Raw genomic sequence first — 24,351 nt, forward strand, 5'->3', positions numbered from 1 at the left:
ACCTCTTCCTTCCAAGACTCTTGCACGTGGGTCAACTTGACAGAGCCCAGGCTACACCCAAGACACTACTTGCAAAGGCATCCATGAAATGTAGCTTTTATCTTTCTTACCTTCACAGCACACAAAGGCAACTCCGTGTAGTGTGAGGGAGCTCAAACGGGCGTGAAGCCAGCCAGCCCACTGCATGTCTCCTCTGTCTGACCTCCTGGCTGTTCTTATCCATACAGACCCTTCTTCTCACACATACAGACCCTTCCTCTCACACGTAAACTTCCCAATGACGGCAGTAGCAATGCTCCACCTAACGCAAAGCAACTGCCCCTCATACGGTGACAATGCGTTTATTCTCTGCCTTCACCTCCACCTCACTCCCGCCAAATCCCAGCAGTCACTACAAACCTCTGGGTAGTGTTTGTTACCTCTAGTTAATCCCAGTTCATCTTTGTATCCTAGAATTATAAAGTTAACCAGTACCGACTTGCCCTGTATAAAATAATAGAAGAAAGGGAAAGAGGAAAATATTGGTTTACATATAAATGTACATATCAGGGCTTCCCTGGTGGTGCAGTGGTTAGGAATCCGTCTGCCAATGCAGGGGACACGGGGTCGAGCCCTGGTCCAGGAAGATACCACATGCCGTGGAGCAACTAAGTCCATGCGCCACAACTACTGAGCCTGCGTGCCACAACTACTGAAGCCTGCGCGCCTAGAGCCCGTGCTCCACAACAAGAGAAGCCACCGCAATGAGAAGCCCGCACACCGCAACGAAGGGTAGCCCCCACTCGCTGCAACTAGAGAAAAGCCCGCGCTCAGCAACGAAGACCCAACGCAGCCAAAAATAAATAAATTTTTTAAACATGTACATATCACTGGGTGAGGAAGAAAATATAGGGAGCTACTATAGTCCTAGGTTCTGCAACTGGTCACAAGCAGGAGTTGTGTTTGTAATTTTCTCATTCTACTACCCTTTCCACCATCCTTTTGTTCTCAGCCAGCACCTCAACTGGTCAAGCTGCTATACCTGCTGAGGTGATCCAAACCGTCTCCGGTTCCTGCTGGGTGTGAGTACTTCTTGATCTCTCAGGTAGAAGATGCTTTAGTCTTCTTTAAATAAGTTTTGCCATTGAACAGGCCAGTATTAGAAGGCACTCACAGAGGGGAATCCCTGGCTGTCCAGTGGTCAGGACTCTGCACTTCCACCGCAGGGGCCAGGGGTTCCATCCCAGGGGATTCCTCCCTGCTTGGGGAACTAAGATCCTGCAAGCTACGCAGTGCAGCCACCCCCAAGAAAAGAAAAAGAAAAAACAAAGCACTTGCAGGGATGGTCCGGGTTCCAGAAATACTTCTCTGTAATTCCACTGTGAACAAGCAACTCTATTTTTCTCTAATAAACATGATTAATCACCAGAGCCAACACAGTAATGCCCATTTGGGGATTTTTTTTTTTTTTTGCCTGTTTGTTCAGTGGCATTAGGAGCCCCAGATAGCCTGGGAGCACTCTTCATTCTTTTAATTTCTAGTTCAATGGAGTCATTGTTGTTCTTTAGGCGAAACTATTCATTCTTTGACTATCAAGATCCCTTACCTACTAGAAGCCTAAGTTGTGGAGAAGGAAACAACACTTTTTCACATAGGTGACTATGTATGATTCTGAGATGATACTCCCACTTCCGTCCTTTGATTGTAGCTACAGAAGAGACAGGACCACATTCTGGCCAGTGACCGAGACCATATAATACATCCTGTAAGACCGCGCTCCAACGTTGTAAAGTGTTGTCCGTTAGCTGATGAGGGATTAAGCGCCTCCAAGAAGCCGTGAGGACAAGTATTTCTAGACAGTGGAGTATGCAAGCTAAGAGCAGGAAATTGTGTACTCATTACCGTATTTATTTATGTCTACTTGTTTAATAAATGAATTTATTTCAGCAAAATAATCTGAAGCAATCTTGTACGGGCTATGACGATGGAAAAATAAGGCATTTGGTCAGTTTGCACACAATGCTGCTGAAGGAGCATGGCGTGCCACAAAGCCGAGCCACACCCAGAAGAGGTAACCCATCCAGGGAGGACACATCGCTGCTTTCTCCTTGGTGACAAGCGTCCAGTGTAACTGACCTACCGCCTCGTTACTGATTGGACCCCCTGGAGCATGGCGCCTTCCTGGGGACTCGGCATTGCCTCTCCTGTGACAGTGGGCAGGTTAATCTTGAAAATAAGAGACTCATGTGGTTGAGTCCGTGCACAATTTCCATCCTTGCCACCTGGGCATTTGGTTTATGAGCCCAGCTGGGGAAAGGAGCTGACTGACACCCATAGAGCAAACCACATTATCATCTCATTACTGGAAGCATCCTCGGCACTGAGTGCTCTTTGGTGAGCAGTCACGTGGGACACAAATACCTTGATTCTTTGGCTTATTCTGAAAAGTCCACCCAAATACCTCTTCCCCAAAACTCCTCATTAATCTCCAAATCTTGTTCTTTTCAAGACTTTGACCATCTAGGCAAAACATTAGCCTTTGCCCCACAGAAATCCAAGAGCTGTTTCTCAATAGCAGAGCAGTTATCTGTAAAAGCATCCATGCCTTTACTCTAAAACCCTGGAGGTACGAGGTGTAATTTTCCTGATGACGCATGCCATAACTTTCAGCAAGGATCCGGATAGACCATGGCCATACAGGCCACAGACGCTCTGAGCACCATGAAATCTGCTGGATCACAAGGAGCCAGTGACTCAGCTGCTTACACTGCAAGCTGGGCCCCATTTAAAACTGGCAGCTTTATTGGGCTATTTGGTAAATGAATCAGAGAAGCAAACTCAAATGTGCTGTATGTTACCTTAAAACTAAAAATATCCACAAAGAGCTGTGCTGTTTTCTTAGGATAGGAAGTTACAATAAGGCAACGGATTCTAGATAACGCATTGAGATGGCAGGCCTCTCAATTTTTTTTTTTCTTTTTTTTGCGGTACGCGGGTCTCTCACTGCTGTGGCCTCTCCCATTGCGGAGCACAGGCTCCGGACGCGCAGGCCCAGCGGCCATGGCTCACGGGCCCAGCCGCTCTGCGGCATGTGGGATCTTCCCGGACCGGGACACGAACCCGCGTCCCCTGCATCGTCAGGTGGACTCTCAACCACTGTGCCACCAGGGAAGCCCCTTAAAGTATTATTTTGTTGTTGTTGTTGTACGCGGGCCTCTCACTGCTGCGGCCTCTCCTGTTGCGGAGCACAGGCTCCGGACGCGCAGGCTCAGCGGCCGTGGCTCACGGGCCCAGCCGCTCCGCGGCATGTGGGATCTTCCCGGACCGGGGCACGAACCCGCGTCCCCTGCATCGGCAGGCAGACTCCCAACCACTGCACCAGCTCCCTGACATCTACGATCTCACCAAGGCATCCAAGGTATCTGCTACTCCTGCTCATCAGCATGATGTCACCAATGCAGACCAGCATGTAGGAAGGTGACAGGATCAATATCTCTGTGATGTAAGTATGACTCAGCTGGAGAACTGACATAGTCCTGAGGCAAAATGATGAAAGTACGCTGCTATTCCCATGAGGTGAAAGCAAATCTACTGTGGAGTTCTTTCTAGAAAATCCAGGAAGATATGAGGATGGTGGCCAGGCAGGAGGCGAGACAGAGTCAGATGATAGATATATTTTGAAGGTAGAGCTCATACCACTTGATAATGAATTAGATGAGAAGGAAGAGGAAAAAGAAGAATTAAGGACGAGTTTTTGGCTTCAGCAGCTGCGTGAATGTTGCCAAGGACAGAAAGATAAGACTGTGGGAGAATTAGAATTTGTAAATAAGTATGTGTGTGGGGAAATTCAGAGGTCTGGTGTGGATGTGTTAAATTTGAGATGTCTATACTGCTAGATCTAGGAGGAAGCATTGAGCATGCAATGAGATATAAAAGTTAGGAGTTCAAGAGGGCAACTCAGGGCTGGAAACGTATGTTTGAAAATTAGCTGCATGTAAATAATATTTAAAGCTATCATCTCAGTGTGACTGTAGATAGAGAAAATGGCCCAAGGAAGTGCTCTAGGACATTCCAGCATTAAGCAGTCAGGGCATAAAGTTTTCAGCCAGGGAGACTGAGAAGAGCAAAGAAAACCTGGAGAATAATGAAATGTGTAAATGCTGCTGAAAAGTGAAATAAGATGGGAATTAAAAACTGACTGGTGGGACTTCCCTGGTGGTCCAGTGGTTAAAACTTCACCTTCCAATGCAGGGGGTGCAAGTTCAATGCCTGGTCAGGGAGCTAAGATCCCACATGCCTCGCAACCAAAAAACCAAAACATAAAAAACAGAAGCAATGTTATAACAAATTCAATAAAGACTTTAAAAGTGGTCCACATCAAAAAAAAAATCTTTCAAAAAAAAAAAACTGGTGTATTTTACAAGGTGATGGACAATAGCAACCTCGACAAGAGAAGTGTCAGTGGCTTAGTGGGGATGGATGCCTGGCTAGAGTGAGTCCAAGAAAGAACAGGAGAGGAAGTAGAAATAGCAAGTACAGAGAATGCTTGAGGAATTTTGCTTTAAGAAAAGAATGGGGAGTGAGGTCAAGGCAATTTTTTTTTAAATGTATGTTTATGTGCTGATGGAAATGATCCAGTAGAGGGGTAAAATTAATGATGCAGTGATGCATGGTGAAGAGGGGTAACTGCTGAGCCAAGTTGTTGAATAGGTGAGGGGAGTGAAATCCACAAGTGGAGGTGTGGCCATGGATGATAACAGGGAGAATTTATCACCTGCAACAGGAAGTAAAGCAGAACGAGGCGCCAGCAGAACTGGCGAGTGGCCTGGGAGGCCATTCTCTTATGACTGCTTCTAGTTTCTCATTGAAATAAGAAGACTCAACATCAGTTAAGAGTGAGGAAGAAGGTGGGATACAGAGCCTTGGGGAGAGAGAAGAGGGTGTAAAATAGACATCTCGGAGGGTGAAAGAGAGAAAGAAACTCAGTTCTTTACAGGAAAAGTATTTTATAGGCATAGTGTAGTCTTTGGTTCTGAGTTGGTTTCTAAAGCCAGACACATGTTCAGAAAACACAGTCCCAAGAAACACAGAAAAGAGGAGAAATGAAAAATTAAGGTCTCTTTTTTCTAGTATGGAAGATGTTAAAGCAGGTAACTGTATTTGAGAAAAAATACTATTATGATACTATCTTCATTATATGAATCTTAACGTACACACTGCTTTGTTCGGGATTTCCAGTTTGTGGCAGAGACCGTGACGCTAACCAAGTATTCCCTCTCTTCTCCCACATCTCCCTGTGCCACACAGTTACGTGGGGCCGTGTAATTCGTTCTGGCCAAAGGACTATGAGTAGAAATGCTGTATCAAAACAGAGTGCATGAACCTCAGCTGTCTCTTCCCTGCCGCAGTGACTAAGGACACCACGTGCTTCAGATGGTTCAGTTACAAGACGGTGGAGTCTCTAATAGCCTGAGTTGCTGCAAGACATTGTGGAGCAGAGCCTCCTGTCAGCCCACAATGAGTATGAATCATGAATGAAACAAACAGATATTATTGTCTTAAGCCACTGTTGTTTTAGGGTGGTTTGTGATCCCAAGTCACAATTTCTAACTTGGTCTATCCTAATATAGTTATTATGGAAAGCTTTGGAAATTTTCTAGTATTTGATATGTAATTGCAACTTAAGGATGACTACAACCTTTGAATCCTCCACAAGATAATGATGGGGTCCTTCTTGTAGTGCAGCTCATTCAGAATAAAATCACCTTTATGGAATTCCATCAGTGAAATGATAAGCTGGTATAGACTCAAGCCATCTTCTGACTTTATTCCTTCTGTTAGTTTAAATTTCATGGTTGCAAACTTGGTTCATTAGAAGTGACTCATAGGCTTCCCTGGTGGTGTAGTGGTTGAGAATCCACCTGCCCATGCAGGGGACATGGGTTCGAGCCCTGGGCCGGGAAGATCCCACATGCCGTGGAGCAACTAAGGCCGTGTACCACAACTACTGAGCCTGCGCTCTAGAGCCCTGGAGCCCCAACTACTGAAGCCTGCGCGCCTAGAGCCGTGCTCTGCAACAAGAGAAGCCACTGCAATGAGATGCCCGCGCACCACAACGAAGAGCAGCCCCTGCTAGCCACAACTAGAGAAAACCCCGCGCGCAGCAACGAAGACCCAATGCAGCCAAAAATAAATAAATTTGTAAAAAAAAAAAAAAAAGAAATGACTCATAGACAAATATTTAAAAGATATATGAAAAAGGAATCTGAGCTACCACAATTATATAGATAAGGATAATGAAGACTGTGACATGTCCTGAGGGGGCAGGACCTTCTCTGCCTTACTGCTCATGGGATGCTTCCATGTGGCCTGAGGAAGAAAATACTTTCATGGCTTTGAAAGTATCATTGTGGGACCTACCTGCTGTAGCTGCAGTCTACCTGAGGGAAAAAACACATTCCCATACTTAACTCCATCTTATGAAAGACAGAACCTGTTCCTCATGTTCTTCAGGGACGAGCTGATTTGAACGCTGGCCCTGCCACTTAGTAATTAAGTCATCCTGGACATTCTACTTATTGCTCCGAGCCTGGTCTCCACGTCTGATCTTGCATTTGGTCATCTGAGGAGGAGAATAAACTGATTCAAGCACACCAGCCATAGAGTAAGGCTGCCTGGGCACAGCACCTGGCTCCATGTTCATTATCTGTGTGCTTTACCTGAGCTTCTATTCCCTCCTTGAAAATCAGGACAAGAGAGTCTCTACTCATCCATCTTACGGCACTGTTTGAGGATTGCACTGGATGACATACATTCAGCGCTTAGCACGTAGTAGATATTCAATAAATGGAACTTATTATGATTATATGGAAATGATACTAAACTTTTAGTGCTGTGAGGATTAGGAATAACATATATAAAGCACATGGAAAAGATGTAATCAACGGGCGGGAAGGGGAGACAGAATAGATGCTACCTCAGCCATTTCTGAGGAGACACTAGAAACAAAGGCCCCATAGGCACTTAGCCACTGGGGGGCCAGTTCAGTTGCCATAGTTGGGAGTCTAGGGAGCACCCCGCAGTGCCAGGATTGGGACAACCCCGCCACCATGCGACAGCTGTCTAAAAGTGACCTGACTGTGCCCCTAACTGATGTCCCCCACTGTGGACCATCACTTCAGCCCACCAGGCCACACCCAGCTGCCCACTATCCACCCTGCCCACAATTCCAGACAGCCAAGCATCCCATTCCCACCACCCCTGGCCTGGCCTTGGCACTGTCCTACTTTGCTCCCACGTGTTCTGACTTCTTTCTGGGGGAGGTGAAAAACATGTAAGCGTTATCTCTATTTCATGACACCATTACACTCACTTTCGAGCAGAAAGCAGCCAGTGGTGGTTACTTTCATACTTCATGTTACTCTAAATGTATTCCAATAAGGGAAAAGAGTGAATTTCAAACAGAAATTAATAGTATAATCAAGCATAATCGTTTAAGATCCTTTCTGCGTAAATATCAAAAGCAAAAACTATTATATTCACATCATGAAGGTTACAGTTAAACAGCAATGCTGAATCTTCTGATAATGACAGCCCCCCAAACATTTTGATGTTAGGCAGGTCCTTCATTATCTTCAACAGTTCTTCAAGGTCCAGTTTCTCTACTCGGATTACAACATATTCTAAATATAAACAAGAAAGGAAAACTCTTAGAAAATATCTTAATATTAAAAAATAGGGCTTCCCTGGTGGCGCAGTGGTTGAGAGTCCGCCTGCCAATGCAGGGGACACGGGTTCGTGTCCCAGTCCGGGAAGATCCCACATGCCGCGGAGCGGCTGGGCCCGTGAGCCATGGCCACTGAGCCTGCGCGTCCGGAGCCTGTGCTCCGCAAAGGGAGAGGCCACAACAGTGAGAGGCCCGCATACTGCAAAAAATAAAAAATAAAAAAAAAATAAAACAGGACTTCCCTGGCGGTCCAGTGTTAAGACTCCATGCTCCCAATGCAGGGGGCATGTGTTCAATCCGTTGTCGGGGAACTAAGATCCGGCATGCCATGCCACACGGCCAAGAAAGCAATAAAATAAAATAAAATAATTAAAAATAAATAAATAAGTAAGTAAAAATAAAACAGATCTGAACCTCCTTTTAAAACTCTGAACTCTGTAACACTAGTATAGGTGACTACCCCTTTCCCAGCACAATACATTTCAGGATATCAGTGTATCTTATATAACAGAGATTATGGAAGAAAATGATGAGGTTTTGGAGGAAAGGAAGGAATTCTTAAAAGAGAGCTGAAATTTCAACCAGTGTAACTTCATTTATGACTTATTATATTTTACAATGAAAATATTCAGTTTTGTTTTGTATTATAAGTTGGTTTACAAAATACCCCCATCTAGGACTCCCAAACCCTGGGGCTCTTTTGCTTGATAGATGCCAGGTTGCAAAACACAAAGTACCCATCCTGACTATGGTTCCAGCTGCTTTGATCCAAACATAGCCAATCGTGGATTTAGCTCCCCCTGGAGGTGGTGCATGAACTTAACACACATAAACTACATTCAAGTTGAAAGGGATCCTAGGGTTTATCTAGTTAAAAACTTTCCTTTTATAAATGTGGAAATTAAGGCTTAGAGGGGATAAGGGTGTGACTGCCCAAGGTTCATGGTGCAGAGTAGCTGAGCAAAGAACAGAACCCAGGTCTCTGGTCTCAAGCTGATTTAAACATCCACACTGCCTGTACACAAGTGGAGTTGGAAAAACAACAGCCCCGCCCCCATCCCAAGCTTCCAGCCTTTCAGAGTCTCATGAGATATTTTGTCTGTACAATTTTAATATCAAATGGTCAAATTCTTGGCCTGGATGCTTAGAATTGGGTTGCAAGACAATGCAGACACTGGGTCCACCAAGACCTACCCAATCCGACTTGGGGCCTGGCCTGTTTTCACCTGCTCCCTGGGTGCCGTACCTACGTGGCCAGACTTGGGGATCACAGTCATAGGGAATTTGGGAACATAAGGAAAAATTTGTTTCTCTGTAGGCCAAAATGTGACAGAGGAGAGATTTTCTTCCTCCGTGGGCCTGTTCCTGAGTCACTACCAAGATGAATATGTTTATTTGCTAGTCATGATCGTCCCTTCCCCTTCTGGACCTCAGCATTCCCCAGGAAGGGTCTACGTGGCAGCCTTACCTTAGTGAGCTCACTGCAAGCCCAGGGCTGGCCCTCAGTGTGACTTTCTGGTATACTGCGACGTGGGACCCACCTTTCAGGGGTGTGCTTATATTAGCCAAGCTCCCAGAGGCTGCCTCTTTACCCTGAGAAATATAACCATCCACCCACGAGACCTTCAGATGCTCATCCCTGGAGGCTCCATGGCTTGGTCAACACGGAATCAGAGCAAGGGCAGGCAGCCAGATGGCCCTGATTGCTGGTGGCATTAAGTTTGATAAGTGGAAACTTCCATCCTTGGGTGTGGGCCAGCACCACGGGCTCTCCCAGGCTCAGGCCCCCGTCCACCCAGAGTCCCTATACCCTCTGTGTCTCTCATGTGTCTTTATGCTTCCAGGGCAGACCCACTTCTGCAGAGTCCAGTCTAGCCATAGTGTGGGGCGTTATTTACAAATAGCAGAGGGGAAACAACCTAAATGTCTATCAGTAAGGATCTAGTTTAAAAAATTATGATTTGTCCATATAATAACAACTTAGGGCACTTTTCTAAACTGAAGATTTATACATACTGACATAAAAGAGTATCTAAAATATGTTGCGAAATAGGAAAAAACCGACAAAGAACAATATATAATATGCTACCATATGCTTTTTTTTTTTTTTTTTTTTGCGGTACGTGGGCCTCTCACTGTTGTGGCCTCTCCCGTTGCGGAGCACAGGCTCCGGACGCGCAGGCCCAGTGGCCATGGCTCACGGGCCCAGCCGCTCCACGGCACGTGGGATCTTCCCGGACCGGGGCACGAACCCGTGTCCTCTGCATCGGCAGGCGGACTCTCAACCACTGCGCCACCAGGGAAGCCCTACCATATGCTTTTTAAAAGGGTATGTGTACATGTATATATGCTCACACATCACACACACACTTATATGTGCACAGACTCTCTCTGGAAGGACATATGAGACACTGGTAATATAATTGCTGCTGGAGATGAGAATTAGAGGAATGAGGATCAAGAATGAGAGGGAGGGACTTCCCTGGTGGTCCAGTGGCTAAGACACCGTGCTCCCAATGCAGGGGGCCTGGATTTGATCCCTGGTCAGGGAACTAGATCCCACATGCATGCTGCAACTAAGAGTTCGCGTGCCGCAACAACTAAAGATCCCGCATGCTGCAACTAAGACCTGGTGCAGCCAAAATAAATAAATAAATAATAATAATAAAAAGAATGGGAGGGAGAATTACTTTTTACTACACATTAAAAGACATATAATTTTTTTCAATTTTCAACCTGGTTATTGTAATGCAAATCGATTTTCTTTTTCAAAAATATAAACAAAATGGATATAGCACAAAGCCCAAATGAGAAGCGTTCAGGAGTTAAGAGTGATGGGTCACAAGGGAAGCCATTCCTCCGAAAGGGAACAGCATAAGCAAAGGCCAAGGGGCCCAGAGAGCCCAGCACATGGGACAGCTGCACGCAGTCTACTTGGCTGGGGCTGGGGCTGGGGGCAGGAGCTGGGGCCAGGGCACCACGGCCTGAAGTGCCAGCTAAGACTTTGGATCTCATTCTGAAAATGATGGGACATCACTAAGTGTCACTGAGCAGGGCAGTGATATGACCAGAGTGCATTTTAGAAAGGCCACGCTCAGCCCGCATGGAAGAGCTACCAATGAAGCAGTGAAAGGGCAGCCATGAAGGGACCCGCCAGAGAATTCTGGAAGCAGAGATGGGTCAGGACATGGAAGGCCTCTTGCCCTTTGGATGTGACAACCAAGAGGTTACTGTGAATGAGGCCAGAGATATTTAGGAGGCATGGAGAGAGGGGATATGAGAGATGAAGGGTAAACAGACAAAAGGCCAGTGGCTCCCAGAATTTTGGATGGTGTAAGACCAGCAAAATTTTTAGATATCAAACAAAACAACAATTAAGAACCAAAATAAGATTGCTGACTTTTTAATTTGCCAAGTAAGGATAATTTGTTAAAATTATCACATTTTAATACCACTATTTTATAAAAGATGGGACATTTTAAATCTCCCCCAAATAGGAAGGCCTAACCTCTGTTGAAGAATGGTCATTTAAATGGAATGAATTTAGCTTGATGACAAACTCTTCACATCACCCATACTGTTCCCATTTTATCACAGATTATAAAATCTCAGTAGGATGAATGGTGCTGGTTTGCTGAGTGTGAACTGCTATGTAAACCCTTATTTTCACAAACAGGGAAGGAAAGAGATTGAATAAGAATAGAGTTGAGAGTTTTTGTTCTTTGAAGGATGACACTGATTTAAGAAAAGTCAATGTACCGAGAGGAAAAACCAATTGAAAGAGACCTTTAGAAATAAGCACTAAATGTAACATAGTTTCCCAGATTGGATCCTGAAACACCAAAAGGATGTTAGTGGAAAAACTGATGAAATACAAATCAAGTCTGTGGTTTAGTTAATATTATTGTAGCAACATTAACTGTTGAGTTTTGATAAAATGTCCCAGGCTGGGCTTCCCTGGTGGCGCAGTGGTTGAGAGTCCGCCTGCCAATGCAGGGGACGCGGGTTCGTGCCCCAGTCCGGGAGGATCCCACATGCCCCGGGAGGATCCCACATGCCCCGGAGCGGCTGGGCCCGTGAGCCATGGCCGCTAAGCCTGCGCATCCGGAGCCTGTGCTCCGCAACGGGAGAGGCCACAACAGTGAGAGGCCTGTGTACCGCAAAAAAAAAAAAAATGTCCCAGGTTATGTAAGATGTCAGCATTAGGGGATGCTAATTAGGGGAAGGGCAAACTCTCTGTATTATCTTTACAACACTTTTATAAATCTAAAATTATTTATAAATAAAAAGTAAAAAATACATAACAACAACCACACAGAAGAGAAAGGAGGTAAGTGACAACCTGAAATCCTTTGGGTTGGAACTTGGAGCTGGGTGGCAGGTGGCACTGGTCTTGAACAGGAAGGAAACCTCCCTCCCTGGGACCACAGGAAAAAGTGGGACAGGGATACAATTAATTTGCTAATAAATGTGCCCCCAAAAGTTTGAAATAGAAGACTCTTCCTTAATAAAATAATTTAATAACTGAGGGGGCAAAACAGTAAATTAAAGTGGTTTATAAATGAAGGGAAAAATATGTAAACGGAACATATAATATTCGGACTAACAACAGAAGTGAATGGTTAATATTACACAGAAAGAAAAAAGCAGCCTTGGATCATATTCCATCTTTGAATAATTCTGCTCTGCAAGGATTCTGAGGGCTGAAACCAGCAACCTAGAAAAGCCTTAGAGTGCGGGGTAAATTATGGAGGCTATTTTCAAGATTGTGCTAACATAATGGCAGGGCATTGGGAGGGAGAGGAATAGAAAGTGGAAATGAGCAAAACCCGGAGGGAAGCCAGTTGCTCCAAGTAAGGAATCAATTTCACAAGACACTGCGGTCTCCGCCATTTCCTATGGAATTCTTCCATTTATTCTCAGGACAAACCCAGGCCCTGGCAGAAGCTTTTAATACATTCCCACTACTATATTTTAATCACTTAAAACTCTCCTTCAGTGATGATCATTTTGTAACGTATAGAAATAGCAAATCATCATACTACGCACCTGGAACTAACAGAGTATTGTTGATCAATTACACATCAATTAAAAAACAAAAAACCAAACAGCAAACAAACAAAAATCTTCCTTCATTTAAAGCATGAATAATCAGCTTCTTAGCAGCAGCAAGTACAAAATCTTAACTTTAATACTTTTTTTAAAAGGGCAAAAAAAATACAGTACAATGATATACATAATACTTGGTTCTGGCCCTCCATTTTAGGGGGAAAAATCAAGTATACATTTTTTTATACTCAAAAGGGGTATATTAAGTAATACAGATTGTAAACTTAAAATTAATATATAAAAATCAAGGAGGGCTTCCCTGGTGGTGCAGTGGTTGAGAGTCCGCCTGCCGATGCAGGGGACACGGGTTTGTGCCCCGGTCTGGGAAGATCCCACATGCCGCGGAGAGGCTGGGCCCGTGAGCCATGGCCGCTGAGCCTGCGCGTCCGGAGCCTGTGCTCCGCAACGGCAAAGGCCATAACAGTGAGAGGCCCGTGTACCAAAAAAAAAAAAAAAAAAAAAAAAAAAATCAAGGAATTTTTTTGCATTACTGTGAAAAAAATGTTGACTTTTTAGATAATAAGATTATGATCTGAATCATCTTGGGAGATGCTGCAGGTTCTTGTATAAATGGACGTTGCCCTGGTGAGACAGGCTGGGACCTGGGACCCCTTGCTGGAGCTGGGACCCTTTGCTACAGTGCTGCAATGCTTACACCTGGACACACCTCTCCTTGAGCAACCCAATACAAAGAAACGGTGTGGGACTAAAAATAACTGCATGCATGTGCAGCTGGGACAAATTGTGGACAAAAAATACAAAGAGACCAAAAAAAACCCAACTGCCACTTTTGAAGGGCCTGGAGCAAAACCAGGGTACTGCTCATGCCCCCTGCACAGCAAAACACCTAAGCCACCCCTCCAGCCCAACCCCTGGACACACCCCTACCCTCACCCCATGTAAAGAACAAACTTGCCCCCAACTCAGGGAGCAAGCAAACAAGGGAAACTGTTGTTTATTCTCACTACCCCCTGCTGCAGCAGGGGCCCCAATAAAGCCTTGACTGAATTTCTTGTCTGGCCTCTAGTCAATTTCTATTGCTTGGGGAAGGCCAAGACCTTCTACCTTGTACCCCTGTACCTTCCACCAAGTCTTTGTACCTTGTCCACACTTTCCTTGTTGAATTGCTCACACTACCTGGTTGGTAACACCGGTACATTACAGCTAAATACTGAGTTAGGGTTCTTCAGTTGCAAGCAACAAACTCCAACTCTGATTAACTTAAGCCAAAAAGGATTAAACGGAAGGATAGTATGTGTGTGTTTAGGACACGACAGGGCTCTAGAATTGAAGGAATAGCTGAAGGGGCAGGAACCAAGGCACCTTCCAGGATCTAGGAGAGGAACTAATAATAGTATCAAGGCCCTAACATTGGTTGAAATCAGCACTAACTGTGTTTTCCATTCCTGTGTCCTTCTGCTGAGGATTCAAAGTGAGAGAGTCTATTTGGTGAGTTTGGGGCATGGGGAAAACCAGGGCACTACAACGAACAGTGCCTCAGAATCACCCATAGTGGGAGATAGGTAATTCAGAAAAGGGCTTTTACTGGAAGAAATGGAAATGGCTGGGGAGTAATCACCTCCTTCCTTCTTCTTTTATGCCATCATGCCTCTGCCTGAGTTTCTGCCTGGACTTGGAATGCCCCTTTGACCTGGAATGCCCCTAGCTAGCAGGCCACCTGATGAACTCCTATTTTCCCCCCAAAACACAGAAAAAATAACCCACTTCTGTGAAGCCAGGCAGAGCAAATCACCTTGTACTGTCTTAGTACCTTGTTCACACTTCCCTTGTTCAATTGCTCACACTACATTGTGATGATTTGTACCTGTATGGCTCTCTCCTATTAGACTATAATTTCCTTGAGGGCAAGAATAATGTCTTTTCAACTCTGTTGCCTCTGTGCCTAGGACAGTACCTGTCATAAAATAAGTATTCAACAAAAGCTTGCTGAAATCAATGCAAATAATAAACCACTTCTATATTAAAAAAAAAAAACTTGAAACAAAATTAAACAACTTTGAGGAAGCACAAGGAAAATCCTGTACAGACCCAAAATAATTTGACTGTTACCTTTGCAAACCTGCGTGATGTTTGAGAAAGCCTGGCAATGTCTTCAAGATCCAGATAAGAAAGGATTCTCAGGAGCAAATCATCTGAGAGCCGTTCAAGGAAGTCAAATTTACCTTCGCATAAATTGAGGACATAGTCTAATATTCTTGCACCAAATATTAAGGCAATTTGAACTGTAATTCAAACAAGCCAACAAAACAACACAGTCATCATGTGTAGTCACATAAAAACTATGGTCATTATCAGTAAGACAAGCTTTGGGGCATTTTCCCCCTGAGAGTGATGTTAGATTTTGCTGAGTCATTCCTGCTTTCACCAAGCTGCCTTTGGGACCAATGGCATGTATTTACGAGGCATGTATTTCCAACAGCTGTCCTTGCCCTGAGATCACAATCTTTTAGGTATACTCACTGTTCAACACAGTGATGGACTGCATCAAATTCCAGTCCAGACAACTGACTTAACTAGTCTCAGTGTCATCTTCATCTTCATCCTCCCAATCTCCATGACTGGGCAAAGATGCTGGTCCATGTCATTTTTTTTCTACCCCTCCCCCGCTTCCCTAAATTGGTGTGAAACATTAATATCTCTTGAGTTTAATTGACTTTTGTTCTCTTATTGTTATACATTGTTTCTCTATGAAACTTCCTTCCTTCTTCTTTACCTTCTTTCATTCCCATCTTTACATAATAAAAAAAAAATAGAAAGAGGCAAAGAAAAAAATAGAGGCATATTTCGTGGAAATTGTGTCAACTTTTGCCTATTGTTTTTCCTATCTTTTCAGTTATTTCCAAAATAGGAAACAGTTCACAAAGAATCAACCAACACTATGATCTACCCAAACGTGTTTAATGTAGGAGAAAACAGGGTTGGGTTTTTGTTTGCTTTTTTTTACCCCAGCTCTCTGAATAACTAAGAAATGGCTAATAAATAATAAAACATGTTTGGAAGGATACAGATTCAAATTATAACACTGATTAAATCCAGGTGGTGGTTTTTACTTTCTTCCTTTTGCTTATCTGTATTTTGTAATCTTTCCGTAATAATTACCATGTAATTTTTTAAAATCTAGGATAAATGGATGAAAGGAAGGAAGGAAAGAAAGAAGGGAGGAAGGCTCCCTCTTTTTATGAGAAAGGAAAATGGGGTTATAATGGAGTATGCATGTGGATTCCAGTGGTCCCAAAGCTGGGGACTTTCTTAGTCTCTTGAAGCTCATTTTTTCACTTCTGCCTCTGAAAGCACCACTATATCTAGCTTTTCCGGAGAACTTCTCTTAGAACAGAGAGAGTGCACTCTCTACAGCGAACTAACTGTCCAAGATTTGGGCGCCACCTTCCTTCCCAACCTGGAACACTCCTTCTGGGGCAAGTGGGATGGAGCTGTCAAGAATACCCAGCTCCCTGCAGAAGCAGGCAGATCGGTGATCCTAAAGGCAGATGGATCTCCAATCTCAAAATGGATGTAAGGTGTGGGCTACGTTTATGTAAAAGCTCTAATTGTGCTAACGTGGAAGAGCCGGCCGTATAAGATTTCTCTCCAAAACTGGTTAGTCCAGCTTTCTAGAGGCATTAAGGGTTTTACTTGCTTCTAAATTCCAAGTGCTTCCAATTCAAAGCACTTCTAAAGTCCAAAGGTTTTCTTGGAGGGGTGGGGGTGGGGGAAATAGCCCTTCAAAAACTCAACCTAAAAGGGTAGATATTATGAAGAACCCTTGACTCACCAGCAGGATAAGAGGAAAAAGCAGCGCTTGTTTATTGGAAAAACAAAACAAAACCCTTTGTACAATAAAATTTCCTTAAAATAATTGTAGATGTTTCAACATTTTAAGATTCCAGGAAAGCATACTCAAAGCATGTTCAGATGTACTTTAGAAAGTCCCTGGCGGTCCAGTTAGGACTCTGTGCTTTCACTGCTGAGGGCCCAGGTTCAATCCCTGGCTGGGGAACTAAGATCCCACAAGCCGCGCAGACAAAAAAAAAAAGTCTCTACAATAAAGTCTTTTAAATTTTAAATTTTAAATTATAAAAGGACACATACACCTAAGTATGTAACATGATCGTTTCAAAGTGTATAGGTATTGGGGTCCTTAGAAAAAATTTTTTTTGCTTCTTTGTGTTTTTTATGTAACCAACATCTACATCCCAGACCAGGGATGGAACCCGGGGCCCCAGCAGTGAGAGCCCCAAGTCCTAACCGCTGGACCACCAGGGAATTCCCACATCTGTTTCTTTTAAAATAAGGAAAACAGGGACTTCCCTGGTGGTGCAGTGGTTAAGAATCCGCCTGCCAATGCAGGAGACACAGGTTCGATCCCTGGTCTGGGAGGATCCTGCATGCTGCAGAGCGGCTGAGCCACTGCGCCACAGCTACTGAGCCCGCGCCTACAGCCTGTGCTCTGCAGCAGGAGAGGCCACCGCAATGAGAGGCACCCGCACCTCGGGGAAGAGTGGCCCCCGCTCGCCACAACTAGGAAGGGCCCACGCGCAGCAATGAAGACTCAAAGCAGCCAAAAATAAATAAATAAAATAAGGAAAACAGTGTTAAAACAAACTCCATTTTGAAAAGTAAAATCAGCTCTTTTGTGTTGGATTATGTGGCAGCCAGCCTCCAAGAGAGCTCCTGATTCTCTCCTCTTGGATTCAAGCCCCTGTGTGTTCCCAGCCCACACTGAATTAGGGCTGACCTGTGTAACCAATAGGATATTGCAAAAATACCCCAGTACTAGGTCACAAAAGACTTTGGGGCTTCTGTCTTGCTGTCTTGGATCACTCACTCTGGGAGAAGCCAACTGCCATGTCCTAACACTACTCTGCAGCACCATGGAGAGGTCCATGGGGAAGGAAACTGAATCAGCCAGGTGTGTAAGCCATCGTGGAACTGGATTCTCCAGCTCCAACCAAGCCTTCAGTTGACTGGGGTCCCAGGCAACATCATGTGAGACCCTGGATCAGAACAGCTGGGGTAAGCTGCTCCCAAACTCCTGACCCAACTCTCTGAGTTAATAAACATTTATTATTGTTTGAAGCCATTGGGTTTGGGGGTAATTTGTTACACAACGATAGACAATAAAGATTTAGGTAACTGCAAGTGTTGTGGTACCACGGTGGAAACCCAGAATGTGGGAATGGCGTTGAAATTGGAAAGTACGTGGAGATTTTTTTTTTTTTTCTTTTGGCGGTACGCAGGCCTCTCTCACTGTTGTGGCCTCTCCCGTTGCGGAGCACAGGCTCCGGACGCGCAGGCTCAGCGGCCGTGGCTCACGGGCCCGGCCACTCCGCGTCATGTGGGATCTTCCCGGACCGGGGCACGAACCCATGTCCCCTGCATCAGCAGGCAGACTCCCAACCACTGCGCCACCAGGGAAGCCCGTACGTGGAGATTTGAATGAGCTTGAGGAGATTGTTAGTGAAAGTCTGAAAAGCTTTCAATAAGTAGTATAATAAGTAAATAATATCTGTTAATAAAAGCCTGATGGACTCTGAGGAAGCTTTACATGTGAGGGCTTAAAGAAAAGTGAAGAAAATATTATTAAAAAACTGGAGAAAGGGGGAAGAAAACTGGAGGAAAGGGAATCCTTGCTATGTAGTGGCAGAAAGTTTAGCAATATTATTGCCTGCTGTAATATGGAAAGTAGGAAATATTCCTGGTGGGTGTGTGACTTGGCTAAGATTTCCAAGCAGAGTGTTGTTGAACATGTGGCCTGATTTCTTCTTGCTGCTTAAAGTAAAATGTGAACAGAAAGAGATAAGCCGAAGGCAGGTCTCTTAAAAAGCAGCCAGGATTTGCTGGAACCTTCTCTGCCTCTTCGGATGGCAAGCAACGCTAAAGTTAAGAAATGACTCCCAGGCAAAGATCAAATCCAGAGCAGTGTCAGGAAAACATGGTATAAAGATGACGCTGAGAGTGTGGCCGGAAAATGCTTTGTTAAGAACCATTCAGTGATACTGTAGCACTTCCAAGAAGCATAAGGGTATGGTCACTCAGGAGTCAAGGACAGAAACCCAAAGTAAAGAAGGGCTTATTGCAAAAAGATGTGTAGGTGTGGTTTTGTCTAATGGAGTGAACCCCAATAAGAATAATAGACAACACATAAAGTTTTTAAGAGAATTATACCAGCAGAAACACTGACTGCCAGCTTGAACCGCAAGGGTTCAGAGGTAGTACAAAAGGAAAAGATGACTCTGGACTCCCAAACTCCTACAGGCGGGAGGTAGGCCGAGAAAACTACACCTGCAAACATGGGCTCCCTTTTGCCAAAAAGGAAAGATGAATCAGATGAGGGAATCAAGAGTCCAGAGGGGAGGCCAAAAGCCATAAAGAGTCTAGTGATAGGTTTTGAGCTCTAATCAAGAACTAATAACCTGTGCCCTGCTGGATTTCAGAATTTCTATAGACCAATGACTCCCATGGAGCTATCATTTCCCCACTGTTTCAAGAGCATTGTATACAGTGATTCTCTCATGCCTGTCCCACCGTGATATGTTGGGGGAGAGGGGACAGAAAACCTGTCACTGGCTTCAGATCTAAAGGAACCATCCTTGAGGAGCTGTACTTAAGGCATTACACCTGAGGAGCCCTAGCCACATATGGACCCGATTTACATGATGAGATCCTGAAATACTTAAAGATATACTTCAAGAAGAAAGAAATTTGCCCAGAAGGAAAGACTAGGATTTCAGAAGCAATGAAGATGAAAGAAATGGTAGTAAACATAGGCAAATATAAACAACTACTACTGTATAAAACATGTTTTAAATAACAAACTTTAGAGGAGGTGTCAAAACAAGGCAAATCAAAACAGCAGTCAACAATTACATATGAGGTAGAGGCTTAGACTGTAAACATTCTAAGGTCCTTACGTTCAAGAGGCAGATAGAAATAGTGACATATGTTAGATTTTTATAAGTTAAGTTAAAGTAAACTTGCTAAACTTTTAAGGGACACCACCAGAGAGAGAGAGAAGGAGAGACAGAGAGGGAGGAAGGAAGGAAGGGAGGGAGGGAGGGAGGGAGGGAGGGAGGGAGGGAGGGAGGGAAGGAGGGAAGAGAGAAAGAAAGGAGAGAAAAAAAATATATATATATATAAGGGTAACTCCCAAAATAGTTGGTCTGTAATCACTTGGAGATTGGTTCACAGCTGAACAAAATGGAAAACTCAATTTAAGGTGACTTAACAAATAGAAGTTTATTTTTTTCTCAGAGTCTGGAGGTAGACCAGAAAGGCTGTTGAAGAAGTTCCATTATGTCACTAATGTCCCAGATCCTTTTATCTTTCTGTTTCACATTCTTAAGATGTGGCTCTCACCCTTCCTGTTTTCAAGGCATCACAACCATGGTCCAGTAAGTAAAAGGGGTAGGACAAGGAACAAAAATGGACATGGAAGCTGAGTCCACCCGTGTCTGAAGGCACCTTCTGGGATGCTCTATGAAACAACTTCGTCTTACCCAGCAAAACTGGGTCACATGGCCACATCTGCAAGGTAGGGAGGGAAATGTAGTCTCTGTCTTAAGGGGAAAAAAATGGAATAAAGGAAACACAAAAGAGAAAGGAAGACATGGAAACAAAACAAAAAGCAAAGAAAAAGCGTGATAAGATGAAAGCACAAAATAAGATGATGGAAATTATAGACATACTAGTAATCACAGTAAATATAAATGAACTAATCATGCCAGCTAAAAGACACTCAGATAAATAATACATACATGCTTAAAAAAAAGATACAGAAAAGTGAAAGTAATAGAATGGAAAAAGCTAGACCAATACAAACCAAAAGAAAGCTGGTATAATTACAGTAATACCAGACTAAGTATACTTTAAAGCAAAACTCACTATTGGTAATAAGGAGGACCATTACTTATTGATAAAAGGAATAATTCACCAGGAAGATTTAATACTTCTAAAATAGTATGCCCCTAACAAAATACACAGAGCAAACACTGATGGAATTATGATGAAAAAATGATAAATCCTCCATTGCACTGGAAGATTTTATAACACCTATCAATACTTGATACACCAAACAGAAGTGAAGTTACAGAATATTTGAATAACACTATTAATAAGACTTATCAATTGACATTTCTATAGAAAAACAAAGATCAAATATTAATGAGCTATGCGTTCAAATAAAAAAATTGATTACTTCCCCAAATTAGAAGAAAATAAAAGATAAGAGCTAAAATTAATAAAGTAGAAAACAAACATTATAGATGATCAAGGAAGCCAAAAAATTAATTTTTCAAAAGATTAATAAAATGGATAAACTTTCAAGAATAAACAAGAAAAAAGGACAAAAGCATAACTCAGTCCTATGAGAAATGAAAAAATTAACTACAACAGGGACTTAGAAACACATGACACCAATTAACACAAAATCAGACAAATGGGCAATCCTCCAGAAATATATAATTTACTAATTCTGACTCAAGAAGAAATAGAAAACCTGAGAGACTATAACTAGTAAATAAATTGAATCCACTGTTTGATTTGAAAAAAAAAAACACCTCAAGTAAAACTTCAGGTCCACACTGATTTACAGGTTGGCTTTATAAACTCTCAAAGAACAGACAATCCAGATCTTATATCATTTGTTCCAAAAAACAGAAATAGAATGAAACTCCCAGTTCAAATCAGGAGGTTGCTCTAACTAGCAATGATGGTAGGCAAAAGGAAAACTGCATACGAAACATCATTTAGGAACACACATGGCAAAAATTATAAATAAAGTATTAGGAAATTGAATCTATCAACACATTTAAAAAAATAAATTGTGAGCAGCAGAGTTAATCCTGGGGTCCAAGGATGGAATAACTTTGGAAGATATATTAATATTATTCACCGTGTTGTAGTATTACTCAGCCATAAAAAGGAACGAAATTGGGTCATTTGCAGAGATGTGGATGGACCCAGAGTCTGTCATACAGAGTGAAGTAAGCCAGAAAGAAAAAAACAAATACTGTATATTAACACATATATGTAGAATCTAGAAAAATGGTACAGACGAACCTATTTGTAGAGCAGGAATAGAGATGCAGATGTAGAGAATGGACATGTGGACACGGAGGGGAAGGAGAGGGTGGGACGAATTGGGAGATTAAGTTTGACATAAATACACTCCCATGTGTAAAATAGATAGCTAGTGGGAACCTGCTGTACAGCACAGAGATCTCAGGTTGGTGCCCTGTGACGACCTAGATGGATGGGATGGCAGGGTGAGGGAGGTCCAAGAGGGAGGGGATACAGGTATGCATATAGCTGATTCACTTCATTGTACAGCAGAAAATAACATAACATTGTAAAGCAATTATACTCCAATTAAAAAAAACCATTTGACTATGTAAGGAGTTTTACACACTTTTTGAAAATTAAATATTTTCTTTAAATGGAAAAAAACACAAATAACAGGAAAAAATGATAATCTCAAAAATGTAGAAAAATTATTTCGGGGACTTCTCTGGTGGCGCAGTGGTTAAGAATCCGCCTGCCAATGCAGGGGACATGGGTTTGAGCCCTGGTCCTGGAAGATCCCACATGCCGTGGAGCAACTAAGCCCGTGCGCCACAACTATTGAGTCTGTGCTCTAGAGCCCACAAGCCACAATTACTGAGTCCCCGTGCCACAACTACTGAAGCCCCCGTGCCTAGAGACCATGCTCTGCAACAAGAGAAGCTACCTCAATGAGAAGCCTGCGCACCGCAACAAAGAGTAGCCCCAGCTCACCACAACTAGAGGAAGCCCGCGCACAGCAACAAAGACCCAACGCAGCCAAAAATAAATAAATAAAAATAAATAAATTTTAAAAATTATTTCATATAGTTCTAACATCTATTTATGAAGAAAAACTCCTAGAAAACTATAATAAAAGGGAATGTCTTTAACCTGATAAACCTGACACAGGCTAGTTACCAAAAACCTAATAATAGTATCAATGATAATAACACATGGATTTGTTTACTATTCAATATTCGCCATGTACTGCTCTAATTTGTATGTATATAGTGTGTGTATCATACATACATACCATCATTCGATCCTCATAGTAACTCTGTGAGACAGGTACTATTACGATTTCCCTCTTATAAAGACAAAGATGAGGAACAGAGAGTTTAAGTGGCTTTTGCTCAATGTCACACAGTGAGAACTAGGATTGAAGCAAGCGGTTTTCTCCATAGTGCACCTCCTAATGGTGATTTTATGTGGCCTTTAATGTCAGGCCTAAGACTAGAATGTCTACTCTCACCATTTCTATTCAACATTGTTTTGGAGGCGGAGAAAAAAAAAAAAGAAGACACAAAGATATATCAGGAGGCTTCCCTGGTGGCGCAGTGGTTGAGAGTCCGCCTGCCGATGCAGGGGACACGGGTTCGTGCCCCGGTCCGGGAAGATCCCACATGCCGCGGAGCGGCTGGGCCCGTGAGCCATGGATGCTGAGCCTGTGTGTCCGGAGCCTGTGCTCCGCAACGGGAGAGGCCGCAACAGTGAGAGGCCCGTGTACCGCAAAAAAAAAAAAAAAAAAGTATCAGGGTTAGAAGGCAAGGAAAAACTGCCATTACTGCAACTGCAGATGATCTAAATATCAACATACAAAAGTTAAGAAATTTTACTGAAAAATGATGCTGATCAACCTAAATGGGAAAAGAATTTGAAAAAGAATACATACATGTATATGTATACCTGAATCATTTTACTGTACACCTGAAACTAACATAACATTGTTAATCAACTATACTCCAATATAGAATAAAAGGTTTAAAAAAATTTAAAAATAAAGCAGTGTAATGTTGGTGTAAGACAATCAACCAATAGAACTAAATATTGCTGGAAATGATAGAGGTACCTTGGAACCTGCAATATGTAAGGATAGTGTTACAAAACAGTGTCGGTAACTAAACTATCCTATAAACGGCTGGGAATATTGACAGGCCATGCAGGAAAAAAATATAATATTTCGTCTCATCATAACCCAAACAAACGAGATAAGTTAAAGACCCAATATGACAAACAGGTCATAAAATATTTAGAATTAAAAACACAGGAGTACATCCTTATGAAATCAGGGTAGGGAAAGATTTCTTAAACAAAACACTAAAGTACAAGCCATATATTAAAAGAGTGACAAGTTTGAACGCCATTAAAATTATAAACTTCTATATGGGTAAAAACTCATCAACAAGGTAAAAAGATAAACCCCAAACTTGGTGAAATATCTGTAGCACATATAACCAAACCAAAGAATTGGTACTCAAAATAAGAAAAAGTTTCTACAAACAACACAAAGGTAAACAACCAAATACAAGAAATAGGCAAAGAAGATGAATTAGCAATTCTCAGAAGAAAGTTGGTCAATAAATATAAGAAAGGGTATTCAACCTCATTACTAATCAGGGAATTTACACACCCAGTTTGGCAAAGAATAACATGTATCTTTGATTACAGTAAATGTTGGTGAGAATGTGGGAAAATAG

General features: G+C 42.9%; 1 protein-coding gene across 3 annotated transcripts in view; it reads right to left on the reverse strand.

Annotated features, from left to right (window-relative positions):
• Positions 1 to 24,351, reverse strand: part of FBXO36 (F-box protein 36) — a 98,519-nt gene that overhangs the window by 4,714 nt on the left and 69,454 nt on the right. For all 3 annotated transcript variants that reach the window (XM_030881990.2, XM_060301755.1, XM_060301754.1), the window contains one exon: positions 14,885 to 15,057. In XM_030881990.2, coding sequence (XP_030737850.1) covers positions 14,885 to 15,057 — 173 coding nt within the window. The remainder of the gene's footprint in view (positions 1 to 14,884; positions 15,058 to 24,351) is intronic.

Source organism: Globicephala melas, chromosome 7 (assembly GCF_963455315.2).
Source record: "Globicephala melas chromosome 7, mGloMel1.2, whole genome shotgun sequence".
Taxonomy (NCBI): domain Eukaryota; kingdom Metazoa; phylum Chordata; class Mammalia; order Artiodactyla; family Delphinidae; genus Globicephala; species Globicephala melas.